At 41.0% G+C, this 23,782-nt stretch overlaps 1 protein-coding gene across 1 annotated transcript in view; it reads left to right on the forward strand.

Moving 5' to 3' along the window:
- The window catches only part of hydin (HYDIN axonemal central pair apparatus protein), an 888,678-nt gene that overhangs the window by 408,361 nt on the left and 456,535 nt on the right, over positions 1 to 23,782 (forward strand). Inside the window, exon 19 of the mRNA XM_060837518.1 lies at positions 18,522 to 18,674. Coding sequence (XP_060693501.1) covers positions 18,522 to 18,674 — 153 coding nt within the window. The remainder of the gene's footprint in view (positions 1 to 18,521; positions 18,675 to 23,782) is intronic.

Raw genomic sequence — 23,782 nt, forward strand, 5'->3', positions numbered from 1 at the left:
TTTCAGGAAAAATTTTCAAAATAAAAATATGTAGGTTCTACTCCAAATCACACACCATCCTGACTTGAAACTATATCACGGTTACTCCAATGTCACTGGACGAAAATCCTGGAATTCACTTACTAACAGTATTGTGGTGTTCTTACACCACGTGGACTGCAACCGTTTGAGAAAGCAGCTCCGCACCACTCGCTCAAGGTTTTCAGGGACTAATAACTACTGGCCTAGTCAGAAGTGCCCACATCCCATGAAAGAATAGAAGAAGATAGGCCTGTGATAACTCTTTCCAAGAATCAACACAAAATGATGGGCTGAATAGTCTTCTGAAGTATATGAATCTATGATCAATACTCTGAATCAAAAAGACATTCAGTGAACATAAGAATTGGAACAGGAATAGGCCATTCAGGTTGTGAAGCTTCTCCTAACAGTCTACATGGCTCATCTGCCCCAGGCCTCAACTCCACTATTGTGTCAGCTCCTGACAACCCTCAACTTCTCGAAATTTCAAAACTCTATGTACCTCCTCCTCAATGTTTACAGTGATCGGGCCTCCACAACTCCCTGGTGTGGAGAATTCCAAACATGCACTGTCCTCTTGGAGAAGAAATTCCTTTGCATCTCTGTCTTAAATGAGTGTCCCCTTATTCTGCAACTATGCTCCCTGGTTTGAGATTCCTCTGCTGGAGGAAATAATCTCACCATCTATCCGGTCAGCCCCCTTAGAATCTTGTAACTTTCAAAATATCTCCCCTCATTCTCCTAATCTATTGAATAATGCATAATGTACTTAACCATTCTTGATAATTTAAGCCTGCATCTCAAGAATCAGACTCGTGAATCCCTTTTGAACTGACTCTAATGCCAGTGTATCCTTTCATAAATTTGGGGACCAAGACTGTACTCAGTCCACTCGCTGTGGTCTCACGAACACCCCTACAATTATAACAAAATTTCCCTATTTTTTAAAGTCCAAATAAAAAGCAAACTTCTGTTTGTCTTCTTCATTAATTGCTGCATCTGAATGCTAACATTTCATGTTTCATGCACAAGAACACTCACATCCCTCTACACTGCACTTTGTTGGAAACTCTTTAATTGAATAATAGTGTCATTTGATTTTTCCAATTGAAGTGTATGACCTAACACTTTCCTACATTAAACCTCATCTGCCAAGTTTTTCCCACCCACCCAACCTATCTATATCCCTATGCAGATTCCTTAAACTACGCCTGCCCACCTATTTTTATATTGTTAACGAATTTGGGTACATCACATCTTCTACCCTCCTCCAATTTATTAATATCGATATTAAATAATTGAGGCCCTAGGACTGATCCTTGTGGCTTGAAACCTTTATACGCAGGACATCAGGCAGACTTTTCTGCCTTCAGTTCTATTATTTTTACAAATACTTTGTCCCCCATAATAAAGACTGTTAAAAGGTATTTCCTCCCATTAGCACTTAGGGTTTTTCTGTTATCTTTGAAATGTTTATAGTGTCCTCCACTTTGAAGACTGATGCAAAGCATTAGTTTAAGTTATTTGCCATTTCCTTGCTCCCCATTATTGATTTCCCACTTGTGTTCTCCAAGGGTCCCATACACCTGAACTACTCTCATTTTATATACCTACAGAAGCAACTTGTTAATTTAATTATCATTTTTTTTTCCCTATTAGTTAATTTTTCTGGTCATCCTTTGTTGGTTTGTAAACGAATCCCAATCTTCGAGCCTACTTCTAGGTTTTGCTGCTTTGTATGTCTTATCTTCTGATTGAAAACTCTTCTTGAATTACTTCTGTTAACCACAGAAAGTCCATCCTTCTCATCGAGTTCTTTTTTTTGACCATAATGAATGTTTCCTGAGTGTTATGAAATATTTGCTTAAATGTTTGCCACTCCTCATTTACTAACCTTCCTTTTAGTTTATTTTGCTGGCCTGCTTTTGACAAATTCTCTTCACGTATAATTGTCCCTAATTAAGTTGAAAACACGAATTTGAGACCCAAGTTGTTTTCCTTCAATTGGAAGCTTACCATTATTGCAATCATTACTCACTGGAGGATCCTTAACTATGAAATCTCTTCTTTATCCTACTGCATTACACAATACTGGGTGTAAAATAGACTGTTCCTGGGCTGGCCGTCATGTCAGTCATGCATTTAGTTATGCAACAACTCCACTATGTTAGAAGGTACCGAAATTTGAAAGAGGACCAGGATTTGCACAGAAGCAACTATTTTCCCACACTTTGATTATCAAATAAAAAGTTTCAGACACACAACTTTGCAATAAAGATAACTTTCTATTTAATAAAATAATAGCAATAGGACACTTTTCTCAGGCCACTATCTGTTAGTGTCGTGGTGAATCTGGGTTCAAGAGTTGAATCTCTGGATTGGAAAGTTTCTTGTGTCACTCTGCTCTTTAAGAAGGATATTAGAGGGAAACCAGCAAATTGCAGCATGGATTCATGGTCATGCCTGACAAAGCTCATTGAATGTTTTGAAGAGGGATGAATGTGGTGGACAGATGTTGTTTATGTGGACTTCTAGAAGGCTTTTCATAAAGTCCCACACAAAAGACTATTAGTTAAGGTGGAAATTCAGAGCAAATGGATAGGAAATCAGTTGAGTGACAGTTGTTATGAAGGTGTAGGTGTGTACTGTACCTTGAAGAGAGTGGAAGCTGGCACAGACCTAGAGAGGCACAGAGTATGCTGAACAACTTAAAAATCTAATATTTTATTGTGAAATTAATAGCTGAAGCTGCATTACTATGGTACACAACAAATTCAAATTCAGCCAATTAGTACCAAAATCCAATCGAACTTGAAATTTCATGTTTTGATGACATCAAACCAATGAGACGGTATAATATTGTATATAAAATCGGGTATTTTGAACAGTTGGGGAGAACAGCAAAGAGCAGCCAAGCACCAACAGACTGCCAGCAGAATAGCTCTCTGAAAGGTACCTCTCCATAAGAAAGTTGAGCAGCAGAAGACTGAAGACGACCTAGAGGAATCTACAGAGGAAGTTCAACATCCGAAGACAACAACTGATTTTGAAAATTGATTTGCCATTAATTTAAGAGGGAATTTATCGGACCAGTATTGTAGAGTGGGAGGTAAACATCAGTTTAAGAGAAAGGAGTTGTAAATAGTTGTTGTTTATTGTTCTCTTTTGGACTTAATGAATAAAATTGGTAATTTTTTTCTTTAATTAGTGATATTTCAGATAGTTCTTTGCCACTTGAAATTTAACAGATTGCAGCGCGAGGTGAGCATTTCTGTGTGTCTGGTTTACATTAGCAGAAGGGATTACCCCATGTAATACAGGAAAAGGAGTAATCAAACTGGCAGGATGTGACTAGCGGCATCCTGCAGGGATCTTTGTTGGGGCCTCACTTATCTACAATATTCTTTCACAACTTGGATAATGGCATTAAAAAGTAAAACATCCAAATTTGGCAGTGATACCAAACAGGTCAACATTGCAGACAGTGTTGACAACAACATGAAGTTACAACAGGATATTGATAGATTAGGTGAATGGGCAAGGTTGTGGCAGATGGATTTTAATATAAACAAGTGTGAGGTTATCCATTTTGGAGCAAAAAAACTATAGTTTTTTTTTAGAAGATACCAAATTAAAAATAGTGTATATCGAACAAAATTTAGGGGCACAGGTGTATAGCTCTTTAAAATGCCGTGAACAGGTGCAGAAAATAGGCAAGAAGGCTAATGGAATGCTGGGCTTCATATCTGAAGGACAGAAATAAAGGAATGCAGACAATATGCTGCAGTTATACAAAATCTAGTTAGAGTACACAGATCTGGATACTAGAACTTAAAAAGATGTTTTAGCTCTAGATAGAGTACAATGCAGGTTTACAAATAAGTTATGAAGTGAGACTAGACAAATCAGGTCTTTATTCTCTGGAATTTAGAAGGTTCAGGAGTGATCTAATTGATGTCTTCAGGAAAAGGTTTGATAAAGTTTCCCACGGTAGGCTATTGCACAAAATACGGAGACATTGGATTGAAAGTGATTTAACAGTTTGAATTAGAAATTGTCGAGCTGAAAGCGACGGAGGGTGGTGTTTGATGGGAAATGTTCATCCTGAAGTTCAGTTACTAGTGGTGTACTGCAAGGATCCACACCTCCCCCTTCACATTCATCCACGGCACCAAAGGACACACCTTCCCCCTTACCCCCAACCAAGGCCCCAAAGGAGCCTTCCACATCCATCAAAGTTTCACGTACACTTCCACAAATATCATTTATTGCATCTGTTGCTCCTGATGCCGTCTGCTTTATATTGAAGTAGAGCGCTTCAGGGAACATCTCAGTGACACCCGCACCATTCAACCCCACCGCCCCATGGCCAAACATTTCAACTGCCCCTCCCACTCTGCCAAGGACATGCACGTCCTGGGCCTCCTCCCCCGTCACTCCCTCACCACCCAATGCCTGGAGGAAGAATGCCTCATCTTCCGCTCATAAGCCTTCAACTCCAGGGCATCAATGTGGACTTCACCAGTTTCCTCATTCCCCCACCACGCTTACCCCAGTTCCAAACTTCCAGTTTAGCACCATCCACATAACCTGTCCCACCTGTCAATCTTCTTTCCCACCTATCTGTTCCACCCTCCTCTCCGACCTAATACCTTTACCCCTTCCTCCATCCACCTCTTGCACTCCCAGGTACTTTCTCCCCAGTGCCATCCCTCCCATTTATCTCTCCACCCCAGAGGCTTCTTGCCTCATTCCTGATGAAGGGCTCCTGCCCGAAATGTTGATTCTCCTGCTCCTTGGATGCTGCCTGACTTGCTGTGCATTTCCAGCACCACTCTAATCAGGATCTGTTTTGTGTCCTCTGCTGTTTGTTATTTTTATAAATGACCTAGAAGAGGGCGTAGAAGGATGGCTTAGTAAAATTGCCGATGACATGAAGGTTGGTGGAGTTGTGGATAGTGTTGAAGGATGTTGCAGGTTACAGAGGGACATAGGTAAGATGCAGAGCTGGTCTGAGAGGTGGGAAATGGAGTTTAACGTGGAAAAATGTGAAGGAACAACAGGAATAACGAATACTGAGCTAATGGTAAGAATCTTCTGTGCAGATGAACAGAGATCTCGGTGTCCATGTGCATAAATGGATAGAGTTGTTAAGAAGGCATACGGTATGTTACCTTTTATTGGGAAAAGGATTGCGTTTCGGAGCCATGATGTTATGTTGCCGCTGTACAAAACTCTGGTGCAGCTGCACTTGGAGTATTGTGCACAGTTCTGGTCACTGCATTATAGGAAGGATCTGGAAGGATTGGAAAGGGTTCAGAGGAGATTTACCAGGATGTTGCCTGGTATGGAAGGAAGGTCTTATCAGGAAAGGCTTAGTGATTTGAGGCTGTTTTTGTCAGAGAGAAGAAGGTTGAGAGGTGACTTAATTGAGACATAGAAGATAATCAAAAGATTAGCTAGGGTGGACAGTGAGAGCCTTTTTCCTTGGATGGCGATGGTGAGCACGAGGGGGCATAGCTTTAAATTGGTGGGTGATAGTTATAGGACCGATGTTAGAGGTAGTTTCTTTACTCAGAGAGTAGTAGGGGCATTGGGCACCTTGCCTGCAACAGTAGTAGACTCATCAACTTTAAGAGCATTTGAATAATCGTTGGATAAACATATGGATGAAAATGGAATAGATTAGATGGGCTTCAAATTGATTTCACAGGTCGGTGCAATATCAAGGGCCGAAGGGCCTGTACTGCGTTGTTATGTTCTATGATATTAACAGGGAATGACAAAATCATAGAATTCCTCCCTATAGTGTGGAAAGAGCCCATTCATCCCATTGAGTCTGCACCAACTATTCAAAGAGGATCCCATCCAGGCCAACACTCTTACCCCACATTTACTATGGCTAATCCACCTAGCCTGCAAATCCCTGGACACTACAAACAATTTGGCAAGACTGAGACACCTAACCTGCACATATTTGGACTGTGGGAGTAAACTGGAGCACCCGGCGGAAATCCTGAGGTTGGATTCAAACCCTGGTCCCTAGTGCTGTGAGGCAGCAGTGCGAACCATTGAGCTACTGTACTGCCCATCTGAGTAGATAAAAATAAATTATTTTTACTGGTTGATGATTCTAGAACCAGGAACATGTTCTAAGAATTATGGCCATGCCCTTCAGGAGCGATGTTATGAAGCACTTCCATGCGGAAAGATTAGTGGAAGCCTTCTCAAAAAGTGATTGATGCTACTTCAATTGTTAAATTTAAATCAGGAATTGACCCATTTTTATTAAGCAAGGGTATCAAGGGATGTGGGTCCAAGGCAGGCATATGGAGTTACATCATGATCTTATTGAATAGTAGAATCGGCTTGAGGAGCTGATTGAGTCAAGATTAGAGTGGTGCTGGAAAAGACACAGCAGGTCAGGCAGCATTCAAGACAGAAACATTGATTTTCCCGCTCCTCAAATGATGTCTGACCTGTTGCGCTTTTCCAGCACCACTCTAACGCTGACTCTAATTTCCAGCATCTGCCTTGAGGGGCTGAATGGCCTACCACTGTTCCTATGTTCCGAAATATATTGAGCAAGATTGCAAAATTATTATTGAAATATAGCTTTAAAATTTCATTGAAAATCATGACCAAATGACACGTTTCTACAATATTTATTCTGTGTAATGTTTTCCGGTAGATTTTGACAAGATTCCCAATGGGAGACTCATTAGCAAGGTTAGATCTCATGGAATACAGGGAGAACTAGTTACTTGGATACAGACCTGGCTCAAAGGCAGAGACAGAGGGTGGTGGTGGAGGGTTGTTTTTCAGACTGGAGGCCTGTGACCAGTGGAGTGCCACAAGGATCGGTGCTGGGTTCTCTACTTTTTGTCGTTTACATAAATGATTTGGATGCGAGCGTAAGAGGTACAGTTAGTAAGTTTGCAGATGGCACCAAAATTGGAGGCGTAGTGGACAACAAAGAGGGTTACCTCAGATTACAACAGGACCTGGACCAGATGGGCCAATGGGCTGAGAAGTGGCAGATGGAGCTTAATTCAGATAAATGCGAGGTGCTGCATTTTGGGAAAACAAGTCTTAGCATGACTTCTACACTTAATGGTAAGGTCCTAGGGAGTGTTGCTGAACAAAGAGACTTTGGAGTGCAGGTTCATAGCTCCTTGAAAGTGGAGTTGCATGTAGATCAGATAGTGAAGAAGGCGTTTGGTATGCTTTCCTTTATTGGTCAGAGTACTGAGTGCAGGAGCTGGGAGGTCGTGTTGCGGCTGTACAGGACATTGGTTAAGTCACTGTTGGAATATTGCGTGCAATTCTGGTCTCCTTCCTATCGGAAAGATGTTGTGAAACTTGAAAGGCTTCAGAAAAGACTTACAAGGATGTTGCCAGGGTTGGAGGATTTGAGCTATAGGGAGAGGCTGAACAGGCTGGGGCTGTTTTGCCTGTAGCGTCGGAGGCTGAGGGGTGATCTTTTAGAGGTTTACAAAATTTTGAGGAGCATGGATCGGGTAAATAGACAAAGTCTTTTCCCTGGTGCCGGGGAGTCCAGAACTATAGGGCATAGGTTTAGGGTGAGAGGGGAAAGATATAAAAGAGACCTACGAGGCAACGTTTTCTCACAGAGGGTGGTACATATATGGAATGAGCTGCCAGAGGAAGTGGTGGAGGCTGGTACAATTGCAACATTTAAGAGGCATTTGGATGAGTATATGAATAGGAAGGATTTGAAGGGATATGGGCTGGGTGCTGGCAGGTGGGACTAGACTGGATTGGGATATCTGGTCAGCATGGACGGGTTGGACCGAAGGGTCTGTTTCCGTGCTGTACATCTCTATGATTCTTTGTCGTCATGTTCTACCTGCTTTTGATGTTTCTGATGGCCATTAACTGCATGTGTGCTGACACGGCAGATGTTTTTTGGAGCTGTTGAAGTCCTCATAATGTCTAGCATAAGGTTACTAACAAACCCAATTTCTTTTTCAATACTTCTGTAACAGTCTCAGCTGTGACTGCCCAATAATTGTATTTCAGATTAATTACTCTACTGATGGTCAAAAGGAACTTTGTTTTTCAGTGCAACAGAGAAACATTGAACAGACATACAAACAAAAAATAAAAGGCATTTTGTAGCACAGTGATTATGTCCTAATCTTTGAGCCAGGAGGCTCAGATTCAGAACCCACCTTCTCCAGGGATATATAATAACATTACTGAACAGGTTGATCAGAAAATACCAAATTTTGGCAATGTGGCTATCTGCATCTGAGAGATGACAATAGGATCTTTCGTTGAGAACATTGTTTGAAGTCAAGGAAATGCTGCAGCTGACATTTTGGTCTTTACTGATACCTGCTGTGTATTTTAAAGATTCTCTTTCTTCTATTTCAAGTTTCAAACATTTTCAGTTTTCCTATACTATGTGGAATCATGCTGTGGACATAGCATTTGTTTTTAACATATTTCTGCTTGATGATTTTTAGCATAGAATTTCTGGTACATTCATTGCTGAGTAAGTGCTTTAATATTGCCTCATGTACATCCTTAATCTCAATGAGAGGCGATGATGACAAGGTTATTATTTCCTGTCAGTCCTTAAGAAGTAAAGTTCTCATTCTAAAGCCCAGGTTTATACAATTTTTTTTTAGAAGGAGGAGGACAGTTTTCTTGTATCTCTGCGCTCTGAGCCACTGGCCACTGCTATGCCTTGTGTAGAAGTCCTTTCTCATTCTCTGTCTTGTTCTTCGCTTCTGCAGTTACCTGATTGCTTACTAGGCCATTGTTGCAGGCCACAATGTAGGATTCTTTGGATCTTTGCTTCAATTTTATGGCAGTCTGTGCCTCAATTTCTAACATTACCTAAACAGCGAACAAAATTGGCTTCTATTTCATCTTATGTCAGTACTTAGCCTTTCTTCCTTCACTCTCCACTTCAACCTTTTTCCTCTCCTTGCTCCCCACTTCCTTCTCTCTTTCTTTGCTGACCCTCTCATGATATCCCTAATTTCATCACTTCCTGCAATCTGTTTTCTGTAACCCAGTGAGTGATCTATCTTGTTTTCTGAAACTCACCAACTGTAATCAGTTCTTTCCTGTACAGTGTAGAAACAGGCATTTGGCCCAACATGTCCATACTGCCCTACCGAAGAGTAATCCACCCAGACCCATTTCCACCCTCTGACTGATGCACCTAACATGATGGGCAAGTTAGCATGGCCAATTCACCTGACCTGCACACCTTTGGACTGTGGGAGGAAACGGGATCACCCGGAGAAATCTGTCACAGACATGGGCAGAATGTGCAAACGCCACACTGACAGGCGTCCGAGGGTGGAATTGAACCCAGGTCTCCTGGCGCTGTGAGACAACAATGCTAACCACTGAGCCACCATGCCACTGCTAGTATGCTAATTGCTATTTGTGTGCTACTGTTTACTGTTTGCAATCAGATGTTCTGTAAAACAGTGATCTTTTGCTCTCATAAAATATAGCGTAATGCATTGCTGTCACAGTACATCATTGCTTGCAATCTGTTAGTATCACTATAACTCACTCTGATGTGTTATCCCCTTTGTCGCTGACTACCAGTAAATACTAAATTCCATTTAATTTAACTGTAATCCTGTCATTTTACTTTCTCTTTAATATTCTGCTGTAATTTGTTATCTTCATTGTGTTTCACGTATAGAGATATAGTGGTAACTCAACTTTGGCAAAGATCAAACTAAATTAGCCTTTTAATTTGTGTACTGGAATCAGAATAAATGAGCATGAAATCTACTGATGAATGTAAAAAAACCCAATTGTTTCATTAGTGTTCTTCAGGGCTCAATCATTCGTGTCTGAACAGACTCATGATTCCAATGCCACACTTTATGGTTAGCTCTAGTACCGCTTGAGTGAGCTCAGAGAGAAAAATCCCTGAAAACTTCTCCCGTTTCTGACCCCACCGCCTCCATTCTGCCACTATCACCACCACCACCCTTAACACTCAAAGCTTCTGTCATGAGTCTTTGTATTGTGCTTTGGGTCCGAAAGATCAAATAATGCAACTTAAAAGGAGGTCTTACAGTCCATTGAGCCAGTTCTTTCCAAAAGAAACCCAAACAGTCCTACCACCTCCTCCCTCTACCTCACACTCTTTCCTTTATTTTAATTGCAAGTTTTTATCCAGTTCCCTTTTAAATTAATTCAAATTGGAACCAACCTCAGCATCGGGGGACAGTATGTTCCAATCCTAACCATTGTTTTGTAGAATATTTTCTACAAAATGCGAGCCTTTTCTGATTCATGGATGAGTACTCCCAAATCCTTCTGTGACTTTCTGAAGTCTTTCTCTATTTAAATAATATTTACCCCCTCTATGTTGTTGTCAAATTGCATAGTGTCACATTTCCCCACGTTATGTTCCCCGTCTACCAAATTTTTGCCCAGGTGATGCAATCATGCAGTAACAATACTTGCTATGTTTATATAATTATATTTATATTATAGGATATTTGGACTCATTCAGAAGCAGAATTAGAATAAAGCATCAATATCCTCAATTAATGTTTAACTCTCCATTAAACCCAAAGCTACAATATACAAAACAATAAGACTCTAAGAAATAGGAAGAGGAGTACACCCTTTATGGATCATGGCTGATCCAACTTCCTTCTCATCCACTTTCCTGCTTATTCCCCATAACTCTTGATTCTCTTACTGAACAAGAATCTATCTATTTCAGCCATAAATATACAAAAGGACTGTACAAACTGCGGCGCGGTGCCTCAGTGGTTAGCACTGCTGCCTCACAGCACCAGGGACTCAGGTTCAATTCGAGATTCGAGTGACTGTCTGTGTGGAGTTTGCAGGTTCTCCCCGTGTCCGTGTGGGTTTCCTCCGGGTGCTCCAGTTTCCTCCCACAATCCAAAGATGTACAGGTTAGGTGAATTGGCCAGGCTAAATTACCCATAGTGTTCAGGGATATGTAGGCCAGGTGCATTAGTCAGAGGTAAATATAGGGTAGGGGAGTGGTTCTGGGTGGATTACTGTTCGGAGGGTTGATGTGGACTTGTTGAGCTGAAGGCCTGCTTCCACACTGTAGGGATTCTAATTCTAAATTCTCTCCATGCAAGGAGTGCCAAGGATTCGCAATCCTCTGCTCATCTCAGTCTTAAATCCAGTATCCCTGTATTCTGAGACTGTGCCCTCTGGTCCTTGACTCTCTGAAGGAAAACATCCTCTCAATGTTTATCCTGTCAAGCCCCATAAGAATCATATATCTTCCAATGAGATTAACTCTCCTTCTTCTAAATTCTAGTGAGTAGAATCTCAACCTGGATGGCTCTGCTCATAAGACTGTCCTTCCATAACAGGGATCATCGTCGTGAAGCTTCTATGGCTACCTTTGCGTAAATAAGAGGATCAAAATTGCTCATATTATTCCAGATGTGACCACACTAGTACCTTGCACTGTTGCAGTAAGACTTCCTTCACTTGTACTCCAGCTCCCATGAAATAAGGGCCTACGTTCCATTAGCCTTCCTGATTCTCTGCTGCACCTGTGTGCTCGCTTTCTGTGTTTAATGCACAAGTACCTCCAAGTCACTTTGTGTTGCAGTTTTCTGCAGCTTTTCTCCATTTAAATATTATCCTGTTTTTCTGTTCTGTCTTTCAAAATCAGCAACTTCACATTTTCCCAAATAATAATCCATTTCCTCCATTATTCTAGTTAGTTGAGTATCCTTTCATGACAGGTTTAAAACTGTTCTTTCTGTTTTTCATTGTTCTTTTCCAACTCTTTTTGGTTCCAATCTAACCCCTGCAGCCACCTCCTTACCCTCTCCTCCTCTTTTTCATTCTCTCAACTTGGAGACTTCACTTTTCACCCCTTCCCTGTTCACAAATTAACCTATCAGAAGCAAATGCAGGAGAAGAACATTTGTGATTGGAAGAGCATGAAAGAGACAGAATGTTAAATGGAAGTGCAGTTCCTCATTGATTCATTCTAGCATGTCTGATCCTGAGGGGACTTAAACAGATGGATGTTGAAACAATATTTTGTCTTGTAAGCGAATCTAGAACTAGAGGTCTTAGTTTAGAAATAAGGGTTGGTTAATTATGTCTTGTGTTTTTTTTAGGAGTAGTTCTTAGTTGTCTTGGTTTAGTTGTTTTAAAGGTTGTATTTTGAAATTTATGGGAATTGTTTACGGTCTCTACTCAATGTTTTTTGAGTGGGGTTCTTTCTCCTGGGGGGTCTTGGACTTTCTTGAACAATCATGGCTAGTCATTCGCTTAATGTCAAGGGGAGCTTGCCAATTAAAAGGAAAATGATACAACCAAGTCTTAAAAAAGAGAGGGTTGATGTAGCCCTTTTACAGGAGACACATCTACTTGATAAGGAGCATTCGAAACTGCAGCAGGGAGGATTTGGTCAGGTGTTCTTTTCATCTTTTAGTTCAAAAAGAAGGGGAGTGGCCATTCTTATCCGGAAGAATCTTCCCTTCCAAGTGCAAAGCCAGATAAAAGATGAGTCTGGACGGTTTATAATACTTAAAGCTCTAATATGTGGAGAGGAGTATGGGATTTTGAATGTATATTGCTCCCGGCACATCCTTTTAAATTTGTAACAGATGCACTCTCCAAGTTGATGGCTCTCGGGGTGCGTCACGTAATTATAGGGAAAGATTTTAATTGTATAACCGACCCCGAGGTGGACAGGTTACCTAGCAGCTCGGCAGGTATATCTCTGAGATCCAGGCAGTTGGCTGATCTGAATAGCGAGTTGGGATTGGTAGATGTGTGAAGGTGCTGAAAATGTGTTGCTGGAAAAGCGTAGCAGGTCAGGCAGCATCCAAGAAACAGGAAATTCGACATTTTGGGCATAAGCCCTTCAAAAAAAGAAGGGCTCATGCCCGAAACGTCAAAAAGAAGGGCTTATGCCCGAAACGTCGAATTTCCTGTTCCTTGGATGCTGCCTGACCTGCTGCGCTTTTCCAGCAACACATTTTCAGCTCTGATCTCCAGCATCTGCAGACCTCACTTTCTCCTCGAAGATGTGTGAAGATGTGTGAAGGTGTCTTCACCCTGAGGGTAGAGATTTTACTTTTTATTCTAACCCACACTAGTGTCATACCAGAATCGACATGTTGTTTTATCCCCTCGACCTTTCTGAATTCGATATTGTCTTGTAAAATAGGGAATATAACTATTTCTGATCACGCTGCAGTGTATATGGAGGTCAAGACTAGTGATGGCAAGGTGGGTTCCTGGCATTGGAATATGGACCCTTTCCTGTTGAAGGATAGTAAGTTCATAGAATATTTCTCGCAGGAATTTAAAACTTTCTGTGATATCAACTGAGGTACGGCCAGTAACCCATCCGTGATGTGGGAGACTGCTAAGGCAAATGCACGTGGCTTGATTATCTCATATTCTGTGACCCGAAAAAGACAAAAGGCAGAACAAAAGCATCTGCTTGAGGCTTGCCTGAGGGTAGCTGAGTCAGAGTATGTTGATAGGCTGTCCATGACTAAATTACAGCAAATTACAGCCCTCAGGGCTGCTTTGAATACCGCACTTACTCAAACAGCAAAGAGAGACATGCAAGGATTATTTGAGCACGGCAATGAGCCGTGCAGGTATCTAGCATACCCTGCCAGAAAGAAGAAGACTCCCCAATCCATTACATATATTAGAGAAGGTGCTGGCGCCCTGACTTGTGATCCTAAAACGATCAATGCAGCTTTTAGGAAGTTTTACTCTGAGTTGTATAAGTTGTAGCACCGTGAGGCTGGAGCAAGGAAGATAGAGTCTTTTTTTAAAAAAAATCAGGTCCTCTCGGGCTTAACCTCGCAGCAGGTATCGCTTTTGAATGCCCCCCGACAAGCCAGGAGGTGCAGGAGGCAGTGAGGCATCTCCAGAGCAGTAAAGCACCCCGACCAGACGGATTTCGGGCTGAGTTCTATAAAGAGTTTACAGACAAATTAGCCGGACCACTTATAGATATATTTAATTATTCACATCGTCAGGGTAGTCTCCTGCCTTCCCTGAGAGAAGCAAATATCTCTCTCTCATTCTTAAGAAAGGAAAAGCCCCAGATGACTGTACTCCGTACAGACCTACATCCTTATTGAATGTGGACTTCAAAATTCTCTCAAAAATGTTGGCATTAAGACTGGAGAGGGTTTTACCATTTATTATAAAAGAGGATCAGACGTGGTCTAATAAGGGTCCCAGATCTACTAATAATATCAGAAGAGTGTTAAACATGGTACAAGTCTGCCAGCAGGGAGCGATACCAGGATTAGTCGTCTCCCTAAATGCAGAGAAGGCATTCGATTGGGTGGAATGGCCATGTCTTTTTTTATGCTATGGAACGGTTTGGCATTGGAGAGGTCTTTAACAAGTGGGTCGCAAAATTATGTAACGACCTGTAAGCAGCGGTGATTACCAACGGCTTAAAATCGGATAGCTTTAGTTGCGGAGGTTGTCGTGAAGGCTGCCCTCTCTCGCCACTACTATTTACACAGTGATTGAACCGCTGGCAGAAGCCATCTGAACTAACCCTAATATAACAGCCCTGGAGTTAGGATCGGGTTAGCATAAAATCACTCTCTATGCAGATGATGTCCTTCTTTTCTTAAATGATCCACTGACACCTCTGCCCCGCTTAATTCAAGTGGTAACGTATTTGGTATGTTCTCAGGTTACAAAATTAACTTCATGAAATCAGAGGCCATGCTGCTAGGAAGTTTTACCAGCATATCCAATTTTGCGGATGGATCCCGCTTCCCTTTCGGTGGTCACTGGGAGGTTTTCTCTATTTAGGTATTTTCATTATCCTGATATTTGGTCAGCTATACAAAGCTAATTAGGCGCATTTATTAGAGAAATTAAGGCAGGACCTCCAACGCTGGGAAGATCTCCCGATATCCTGGCTAGGAAGAATAGCTTTGGTCAAGATAAATATTCTACCTGGCCTATTATACCCCATGAGAACGCTTCCTTTGATGTTGCCAGGTGCTGTGTAAGTTTTATGGTTGACTTGGTTCCTTTATTTGGAATCATAGATGGCCCCATCCAACTTGTCCAGATCACACTGGAGCATTTCTGTATCCTCCTCTGTATCCTCCTCTGTATCCTCCTGCCTAGCTTTATGTCTACAAACTTTATGTCTACGATTAATTCCTTCATATAAATTTCATGTGGCTAATTGGGTCTCTTGTGATTCACAATCAATTTGGTTCCCAAGCAAAATGCCCCCACATCAATCTATTATTTATGGATAAGTTAAGAATAATTACGAATCGTGGTAAAAACCCAGTTTACTGAACACAATCAAAGTTTGGAGGATGATGTGACAGGATGAGAGTAATTTACAGAAAACCTTCCCTTTTACTCCTATAGTGGGAATATTGGGATTTCAGCCAGGCTTGACTGACACTGGATTTAAAATTTGGGAGTCGAGAGGCATCTCCTGTTTGGGAGATCTGTTCAATGGGGAGTTCATGATGTCCTTCGAACAGATGCGTCAGAAGTTCCGGTTGCCTAGCAAGGACTTTTTTCGATATTTTCAAGTACGAGACTTCATACAAAAAAAACCACATTGATGACAAATCCTTACAAATCAGATATGGAAACGAGAGTTCTTCAGTTGATGGGTGCACCCTCAGTCAGTACTCTTTACCACTCGCTAGATAATAAGGTATCAAAGGACATGGGACAGTTATAGGGATGGAAATCTCAAATGTGGAGGGATATCTGGGAAAATGCCAGGAAGACTCTATCTGTAATAAAACTCAGGCTATTCAATTGAAGCTACTTCATAGGGGTCATATGGCACCAAAGTGGCTTGCAAAGTTCAAGACAGGAGCATCCCCAATGTGCTATATATTTTTATATATAGAGTCTTCTTTCTTATATCTTATTTTGTGTTTTGGTAGTTTGTGGAGTAGTTTAATAGTTAGTTTTCTTAATTTTATATTGATGCTGTTATTATACTGTAAAGTGGTGACACTATATTAATTTTGTAATTGTGTAAAAAAAACCTCAAATCTTTTTCTTTTACAAAGAAAAGAGATGGTTCATTTATGGCAGAGATGAGGAAACATTTTTTTCTCAAAGTTGTGAGCCTTTGGAATTCTCTTCCACAAAAGATATTTTGAGACTTACAGTGTGGAAACAGGCCCTTCGGCCCAACAAGTCCACACCGACCCGCCGAAGCGCAACCCACCCATACCCCTACATTTACCCCTTACCTAACACTACGGGCAATTTAGCATGGCCAATTCACCTGACCCGCACATCTTTGTGACTGTGGGAGGAAACCGGAGCACCCGGAGGAAACCTCAGCAGACACAGGGAGAACGTGCAAACTCCACACAGTCAGTCGCCTGAGGCGGGAATTGAACCCGGGTCTACAGGCGCTGTGAGGCAGCAGTGCTAACCACTGTGCCACCGTGCCGCCCATGATAGTGGACTAAAAATCTTTAAATATTTTTAGTGTGGAAGTAGATAGAACATAAGAACTAGGAACAAGAGTAGACAATTCAGCCTCTTCGCCCTGCTCCCCCATTTCATATCATCATGGCTGATCTCACATTAGCCTCAACTCCACTTTCCTGCCTGTGCTCCATAACCCTTCAACCCATGATAAACGAAAATCATCTATCTCCTTCCTAAGTTTATTCAGTGCCTCTCTGGGGTAGTAAATTCCACAATTTCTCAACCCTTTTGAGAGAAGTAATTTTTTTCTCATCTCTGTTTTCAATCTGCTTTCCTTTATCCTAAGACTATGGCCCCTCAATCCAGATTGTTCACGAGGAAACATCCTCTCTGTTTCCTTTGTTAATTCCCTTTAGCATTTAATGTATCAAAAATAGATCTCTTATCCTCCTAAATTCCAGAGTATACACCTAAACTGCTCAATCTCTTTTCATAAGACACACCCCTCATCTCTGGAATCAATCTAATGAACCTCCTCTGAACTACATTCAATGCAACGATATCAAGTAAGGGGACCAAGATTCTACGCAGTACTCTGGGTGTGGTCTCACTAATGCCTTGTACAGTTGTAGCAACAGTTCCTTACCTTTATTCTCTATTCCTTTAGCGATAAATGCCAAAATTCCATTTTCCTTCCTTACTACCTGGTATATCTGCGCAGTGGATTTCTGTAACTCATGCACGAGGGTACCTAGATCCCTTTGTATCAAAGCACTTGGAAGTTCCTGTCCATGTGGATTTGCTTTTCTATTCCTTTGACCAAAATGGATAACCTCACACTAATCAACATTAATTTTGGCCCATTCACCTAACCCATCCATATCCATTTGTAAATTTCGTATTTCTTCATTACAACATACTTTCTCACTTATTTTAGTCATCTGAAAATGTGGTCATAGTATCTTATATCTTTGCATCTAAATCATTAACATTGATTGTAAATAATTTGGGCCTAAAGGTTGAACCTTGGTGCACCCCACTAATTATATCCTGCCAAGCAGAAAAAGGACCCACTTTTCCTGACTCTGTGCTTTCTGTTGGTTAGCCAATCTTCTACTGGAGCTAGTATACTGCTCTATCCCCATGTGATCTAACACTGTGTATTAATCTTTTGTGCAGCTTTTTTTCAAATGTCTTCTGCAAGTCCAGATATACTTTATCTGCAGGATCCCCATTATCCATATTGACTGTTACATCTTCAAAGAACTCTAGCATATTTGTCATTCTTGATTACCAAAGTGATGAAAGATTATTAGGGATGTCCAGGAATGTAGAATTCAAGTTAAAATGAAATAAGCCATGATCTTATTGAATGGCAGAGCGGATTCGAAGGGTTGAATGATCTTCTTTTATTCTTCTTATGTCAAATTCTGTCTCTCTCAGAAGGGGATTACCTTCTGGTTGGTCACTGAGGAGGACAGACTGATACAGTGCTGGAATACCTGAATACACAGGTCCCAGTGATCAGTACTGCATGATCTTTTCTCTCCTGGGCCATGCGTAACACCATTCAGTTGTATAAGTCATTGCTGGTGAGGTGCAAGGCCATGAGTGCTCACCATTTAATGTTTAGAGGTGGCAATCAAAATCCCCTGTCAACATTGCACACATCTCATACTTCTTATGAGTTTGGAGAAATTGTCATATGATATGTGAATATATTGTGGATAAATGATCCATGTTATGAATTTTCCTTGACTAAAGGGTGGCAAAAAATGTGGAAATCGTTACCAAAAGGCGTATTTATGGCACTTAGCTTCCCTCTAAATGTATCTATGACAAGTAAGTTAAATTTCTTTGAAGGAAATGCAGTTACACAAAGAGCGAGAAGGCACATGTGATGCATAAACATAGAGTAGTTGGCTGTCTCTATGCTGTAAATTCTATACATATGTTATCCTTTCTGACTGTACACATTATAACTCATTGCCAGTTATTTATTATAATTTAAAATACAGAACATATCCAGAAATGTTGTTTATTCTGTTGTTTTGAACCAGATTGTCCACGTATATTGCATAGGCGAGGGGCCAGTGGTCCATCTAAATTCCACAAAGATTGACTGGGGAAAAATCAAGGTACTAACTGATGTTCCCAAGACCATCTGCCTGTCTAATGAATCACTTATCCCAGCCAGAGTCACAGCCAAAATGGTAAGTCATTTGCAGTAATTAAAAAAGGAAATATGCTCAGTAAAGATGATTAATTGCTTCACAGATGGGATTGCTTGCACATCTGCCATGCTCTTAGCTCTTCTTCCTTTTTTATAAATTTACCATCAGAGTGTACGCTGCACAGCTTGATAGGATCTGTGCAGTATCTGTGTAGTATCTGTGTATTCTGTTCAGTGCAATCCTTAGCAGTCTTTCATGTTTCTTCAAAACAACAACCAAATTTTAATAGTTGTAACAGATCCAAATTCTTGGTCTGCTTTGATTGACTTTAAAAAATGTTCTACCAGTTTTTTCAAAGTGCTGCTTAAGATTATTTATGCTGTAGGTACAGTCCAAGAACTGAGTCCAAGTTGGCTCAAATCATTTAATTTGATACATGAAATGCTGGTAGCAAGAGTTTCAGTCCAAACAAGATTCTGCTCAGGCCTAAGGTGGAAAAGCTGTTTGATAATCTATCTAACACCATGCAGGAGAGGCTGTGGTGTCACAGGCTAGTAATTTCCACAAGGGCAAGCTAACTTGGGGACTTAATAGCTTGTGGAAGTTAAGTTATTTTGTGATTTCAAATATATTATTAAGTTATTTTCTAGAATATGAAATTTGCCATCAGTGCTGGTTACCATGACGATGATCATCAATAGTAAAATCCATTTGGTTCAATAATGTCCTTTGGGCAAAGAAATCTGCCATCCTTATATCATCGCACTGACAGTGACTGCAAATCCACAGGAAAATGGATCACTCCTAACTGTGTTCTGCAATGGCCTAGTATTTATCAACATTATATTTCTGCTGCCATGAATTTGCCCACTCATCCAACTTGTCCAGATCTCACTGGAGCATCTCTGCATCCTCCTCAGAATTCACCCTCCCACCTAGCTTTATGTCTACAAACTTCATGTCTACGATTAATTCCTTCATATAAGTTATTAATATAAATTGTGATATGGACAATAAATGCTTGTGACACCCACTTCTGATGCAGGTCCAGAATTGTTTTAGTGTTTGTATTGAGATTTTATTGAGAGACAGAACTTATGCAATTGAATTGGAGTGAAGTTCATAAATTGTATCCAGAGATTATTTCTTCCTTTGGCTAATCTTGTTATGATCTGACAGAGTCTGAAGAAATGTCTGAGACCTATCAGACATGAGGGATCTGGTGATGAATATATTCAAGAGGAGCTAATTAGATGTGAATTCCTCTCTCTCTATCTTTCCCTCACCTTTGCTGTTATTGCATTGTCTTCAATAGGTTCTGCAAATAAATTGAATGATGAGAAACACAGGTGATTTACTGGTGGTGGTTAAATAAAGAATTGAATGTGAATTGGTTGCTGAAAAAAGGCAGTGTTTGGTGACTGAGTATATGTGCTCACATGACAATGTTGCACATTCCAGGCCCTGTGTGTCATTGCATCACGACCAAAGGTCTGCATTTAACAAGATGGGAATTGAATTGGGAAGTGAGAGAATAGGTGGTGGCTGGGTTAGAGAAAAGAGAACAGACTGAGGGCAAGGGGTGATTAGGTCCATGAGGGGGAAGAATGGGTCCTGCCTGATCTCCCCCTAGTAGTAATCAGTGGAGGTGAGTTTTATAGTGTGTCTAAAAGGACACTTGTGATACATTGGTAGTTTCCTTCCTTTGAGCCAACAGGGCCAGGTTCAAGTCCAAGTTGCTCTAGAGGTATGTAATAACATTTTTGAGTGGGTTAATTAGAAATAAAAGTAGATGTAATATGGCGAACTGAAATAAAGCTTTCACAAAAGTGTGGTTCGGCTGTTAACTATTCCTTCATGTACTATGGAGCTTAGGATGTTTCAAAGAGTTGAACTTTGCATCTGTGCACTCTCTAATTGAATTCTACACGTTTTCCATATTCTGTTTTGTATTTTTAATTGCATTGGTATTCGCAGAATTGCATGTTAAGAATTTCATAAAAACTGCACAACCCTTTGTTTGTACGATCAATTACAAATTCTTTGCACTGGTGGCTTCCATAAACAAGAACTGAGCTAAAACTGAGCTGAAAAGTTTACTCTTACAATGGATGGACCTTTTTATATACCTGGGTTCTTGTGGTACGCTAAATTACTGTGCCACCTTAGTCCCCCCCCCCACCCCAGACTTGACTGTTCACTCAATTTGCACTATTAAAAAGCAACTGGTTTCTACAAGTTAACAGAGGCTGTGAGTATGCACAGGATTACAGCATTAATACCTGAGGTTTAACCTTGCTTTATGTCAGTTGAGAAGCTGCACTTACTCTGATCATCATAAACAACTTATGGAAATGCTCCTTAGCACAATTCTAAGCAGCAAAGGAAATCATAGGCTTGGACTTGCAATAAAGTGGTAAATACCCAGCTCACTGCACCAGCAGAGAAACCCATCCAGATGTGGGATAGAATCAGCTCTGGGAGTGGGTGTGGAATAGAGTTGGAACTGCTATGTTCAGAAATAGGTCGGGAGTACCACAGGGTAGCCTAGGTGGGCTGTTTGAAAGGCCCGTCTCTGTTGGCAGTAATTTTATTAATTATTAGACCATCCAGCCCTCACCCCTTCAACCTCTACCCACTCACCATGTCCTATCCATGCCAATAAATGCTAAACTTTGGCCACTCAGGTACCCCTAAGGCCTCTCATACCATCCATGCCGATACATGCCCCAGCAATTTCCACACCTTACAACCCAACATCAACTTATGCCACCCACCCATCATCCTTTACCCTGACACATATCATGCCAATTCATCAAGTATCCACTATGGTCAGCCCTCAGAAACCATACTGACATGAGGTAAAATAATAGTCTTCATATCTGTTACAGCCTTTATGACTGTAAAATATTCATGAAAGCCCATTCAAAATATTAAAATCTTCTCAAATAAAAACAAAAGTATTGTTTTTATTTTAACCCACCATCAAAGACAATTAATTCTTTAATACCTCCTTTAAGCTGTCAATCAAACTATGAACTTAGGATCCCTTTCTGAGATGGTAGGTTGTTTTTTTCAAGGGGCCAGGGATTTAAATAACTTGTCGGGTTAATTCTTTAACACTCACTGACACAAGCAGGCTGATTTCAGTTTATAAAAATCATTGGGAATTTAAATAATTTCACAGCTTGACAATTCTACAGAATCACAGAATAGTTATAATGCAGAAGGATGCCATTTGGCCCATCGTGTCTGCCCTAGTTGACATTATGTACTCTTCAAGAGTTTTTGCAGCTATTACAGAAGTTCCTAAAAGACAAATGTGAAGTTTACAGGGGACAGGTTGCTCATTCCTCTCCCATTGGAAGGGCCTGTAACAATGGCCACTGTGTAGTGATATACAGTGAGTGCCTTCGCAAGCAGTGGATTAGAGTGTGTATCCCCCCAAACTGTGGAAACAAGTTGCACTTGAGAGTTGTCAGTAACTCTTGCAGTTCGAGCAGCATCAGAACACATTAGTGCATGTGGCTGGGACTGCAAGCAGTTCTATGGAGATTACATCATGGATTAGGAGTGAACTGAGTTAGTACTTTTTCCGTGGGGAGGGATTCACATACCCTCAGAAATAATTGAGTGAAGATGGATGATTACATTTTGGAGAACTGCGATGATGCACAAAGTAGATATCGATCTTGGGATAAGTGCACCTGATGCACAGAGGGCAACCTCTGAAGCAAGTACACTTTAGATAGTGGATAAAAAGGCTGTCCATACTGCTCTGAGTTCCACTTTTCCCTGTATTTTTGCAACAGAGGTGGAATAAAGCCTTTACTTGCTGGATAACTAGGTTGTTAGGGTTCTCATTTAGCCTAATGGCAGATGGCCTATTCGTGACATATCTATGCCCCCTTCAGCACTAAGGGAATGTTTAAGGAGTGGATGGCCACATTATCATAACTTATGTAACCCCTGCAAAAAGGCAGTTAAGGGGGAGTGTGTGAAATCTTTTAATGATGCCAAAGTTTAAGACTTTGTTGCGGTGACTTTGAGGTCTGTTTGAGCATAGCATTAACTTCAAATGGTGCTGCTGAGTTCGGGTTCCTCTTATGAATTAGTTACTCCCTTTGGCCAAAATAGAATTTGTCATAAATTGGGTCAGATCATCCAGATCTGGGATTTGTGCACCATTTTAGAATCACCCTGACTCCACAGAAATCGAGATTATAAAAAGAGTCCAGTGCTCTGGTGCTAGAACTAAAATCAATGCATATATACTATAGCCTTCGCAGTGCATGGATTAAGATAGTACTTGAGATTTCAGGAATAATATTATGGACGAGAGTGAAGTTAATCCCAAAAGTAATTTACAGAAATTGTGAAACAGCTTGGTATGAATAAATAATGAATTTACAGAGCAAATCTGTTGATTCTACATCATCAATAAAGGGAAGCAGTGCCAAAAGAATAGGTTGGAGAATGTTTGCAGTATCACAGTTCCATCTATAACCTATAATTCCCTGAATCTCCAGCCAGAATCATCAAATTGTCATGATGCACAAGTAGGTTAGCCGATCCATTGTGTCTGCACTGGCTCTCTGAATGAGAATTATAACTTATTGCCATTGTTTTGCCTTTTTCCCATGGCCCTAAATATTGTCTTTATTTACATATTCAACTAATGTCCTCTTGAATGCTTCAATTGAACCTGCCTTCATCACACTTCCAGGCAGTGTGATTGTGAAAATTATTTTCTCTTACTTTACATTTTTTTCTTTTGCAAGTTACCTGATATCTGAGCCCTGTGATTCTCTATCCTGCTATGTGGGAATCAGTTTCTCCACATCGATTCTGTTGAGGCCCCTCATGATTTTGAAAAGTTCTGTCAAATTTCCTCTTAGCTTTCTCTTCTCTCAGTGCCTGCTCCCATTCTTGCCCCAGGCTGCCTGCTCCCATTCTCGCTCCAGGCTGCCTGTTCCTGCTCTCGGTCGCCGGCTGTCTTAGGCTGTCTCCTCCTGCTCTTACTACCTGCTCTCTCTCTCTCTCTCTCGAGCTGCTGGCCACTCCAGGGTGTCTGCTCCCACTGTCACCACCAACCTTCCCTCACTGCCTAATCCTGCCAATGCCACCTTCATTCGCCATCACTACTG

Source organism: Hemiscyllium ocellatum, chromosome 17, assembly GCF_020745735.1.
Source record: "Hemiscyllium ocellatum isolate sHemOce1 chromosome 17, sHemOce1.pat.X.cur, whole genome shotgun sequence".
NCBI lineage: Eukaryota > Metazoa > Chordata > Chondrichthyes > Orectolobiformes > Hemiscylliidae > Hemiscyllium > Hemiscyllium ocellatum.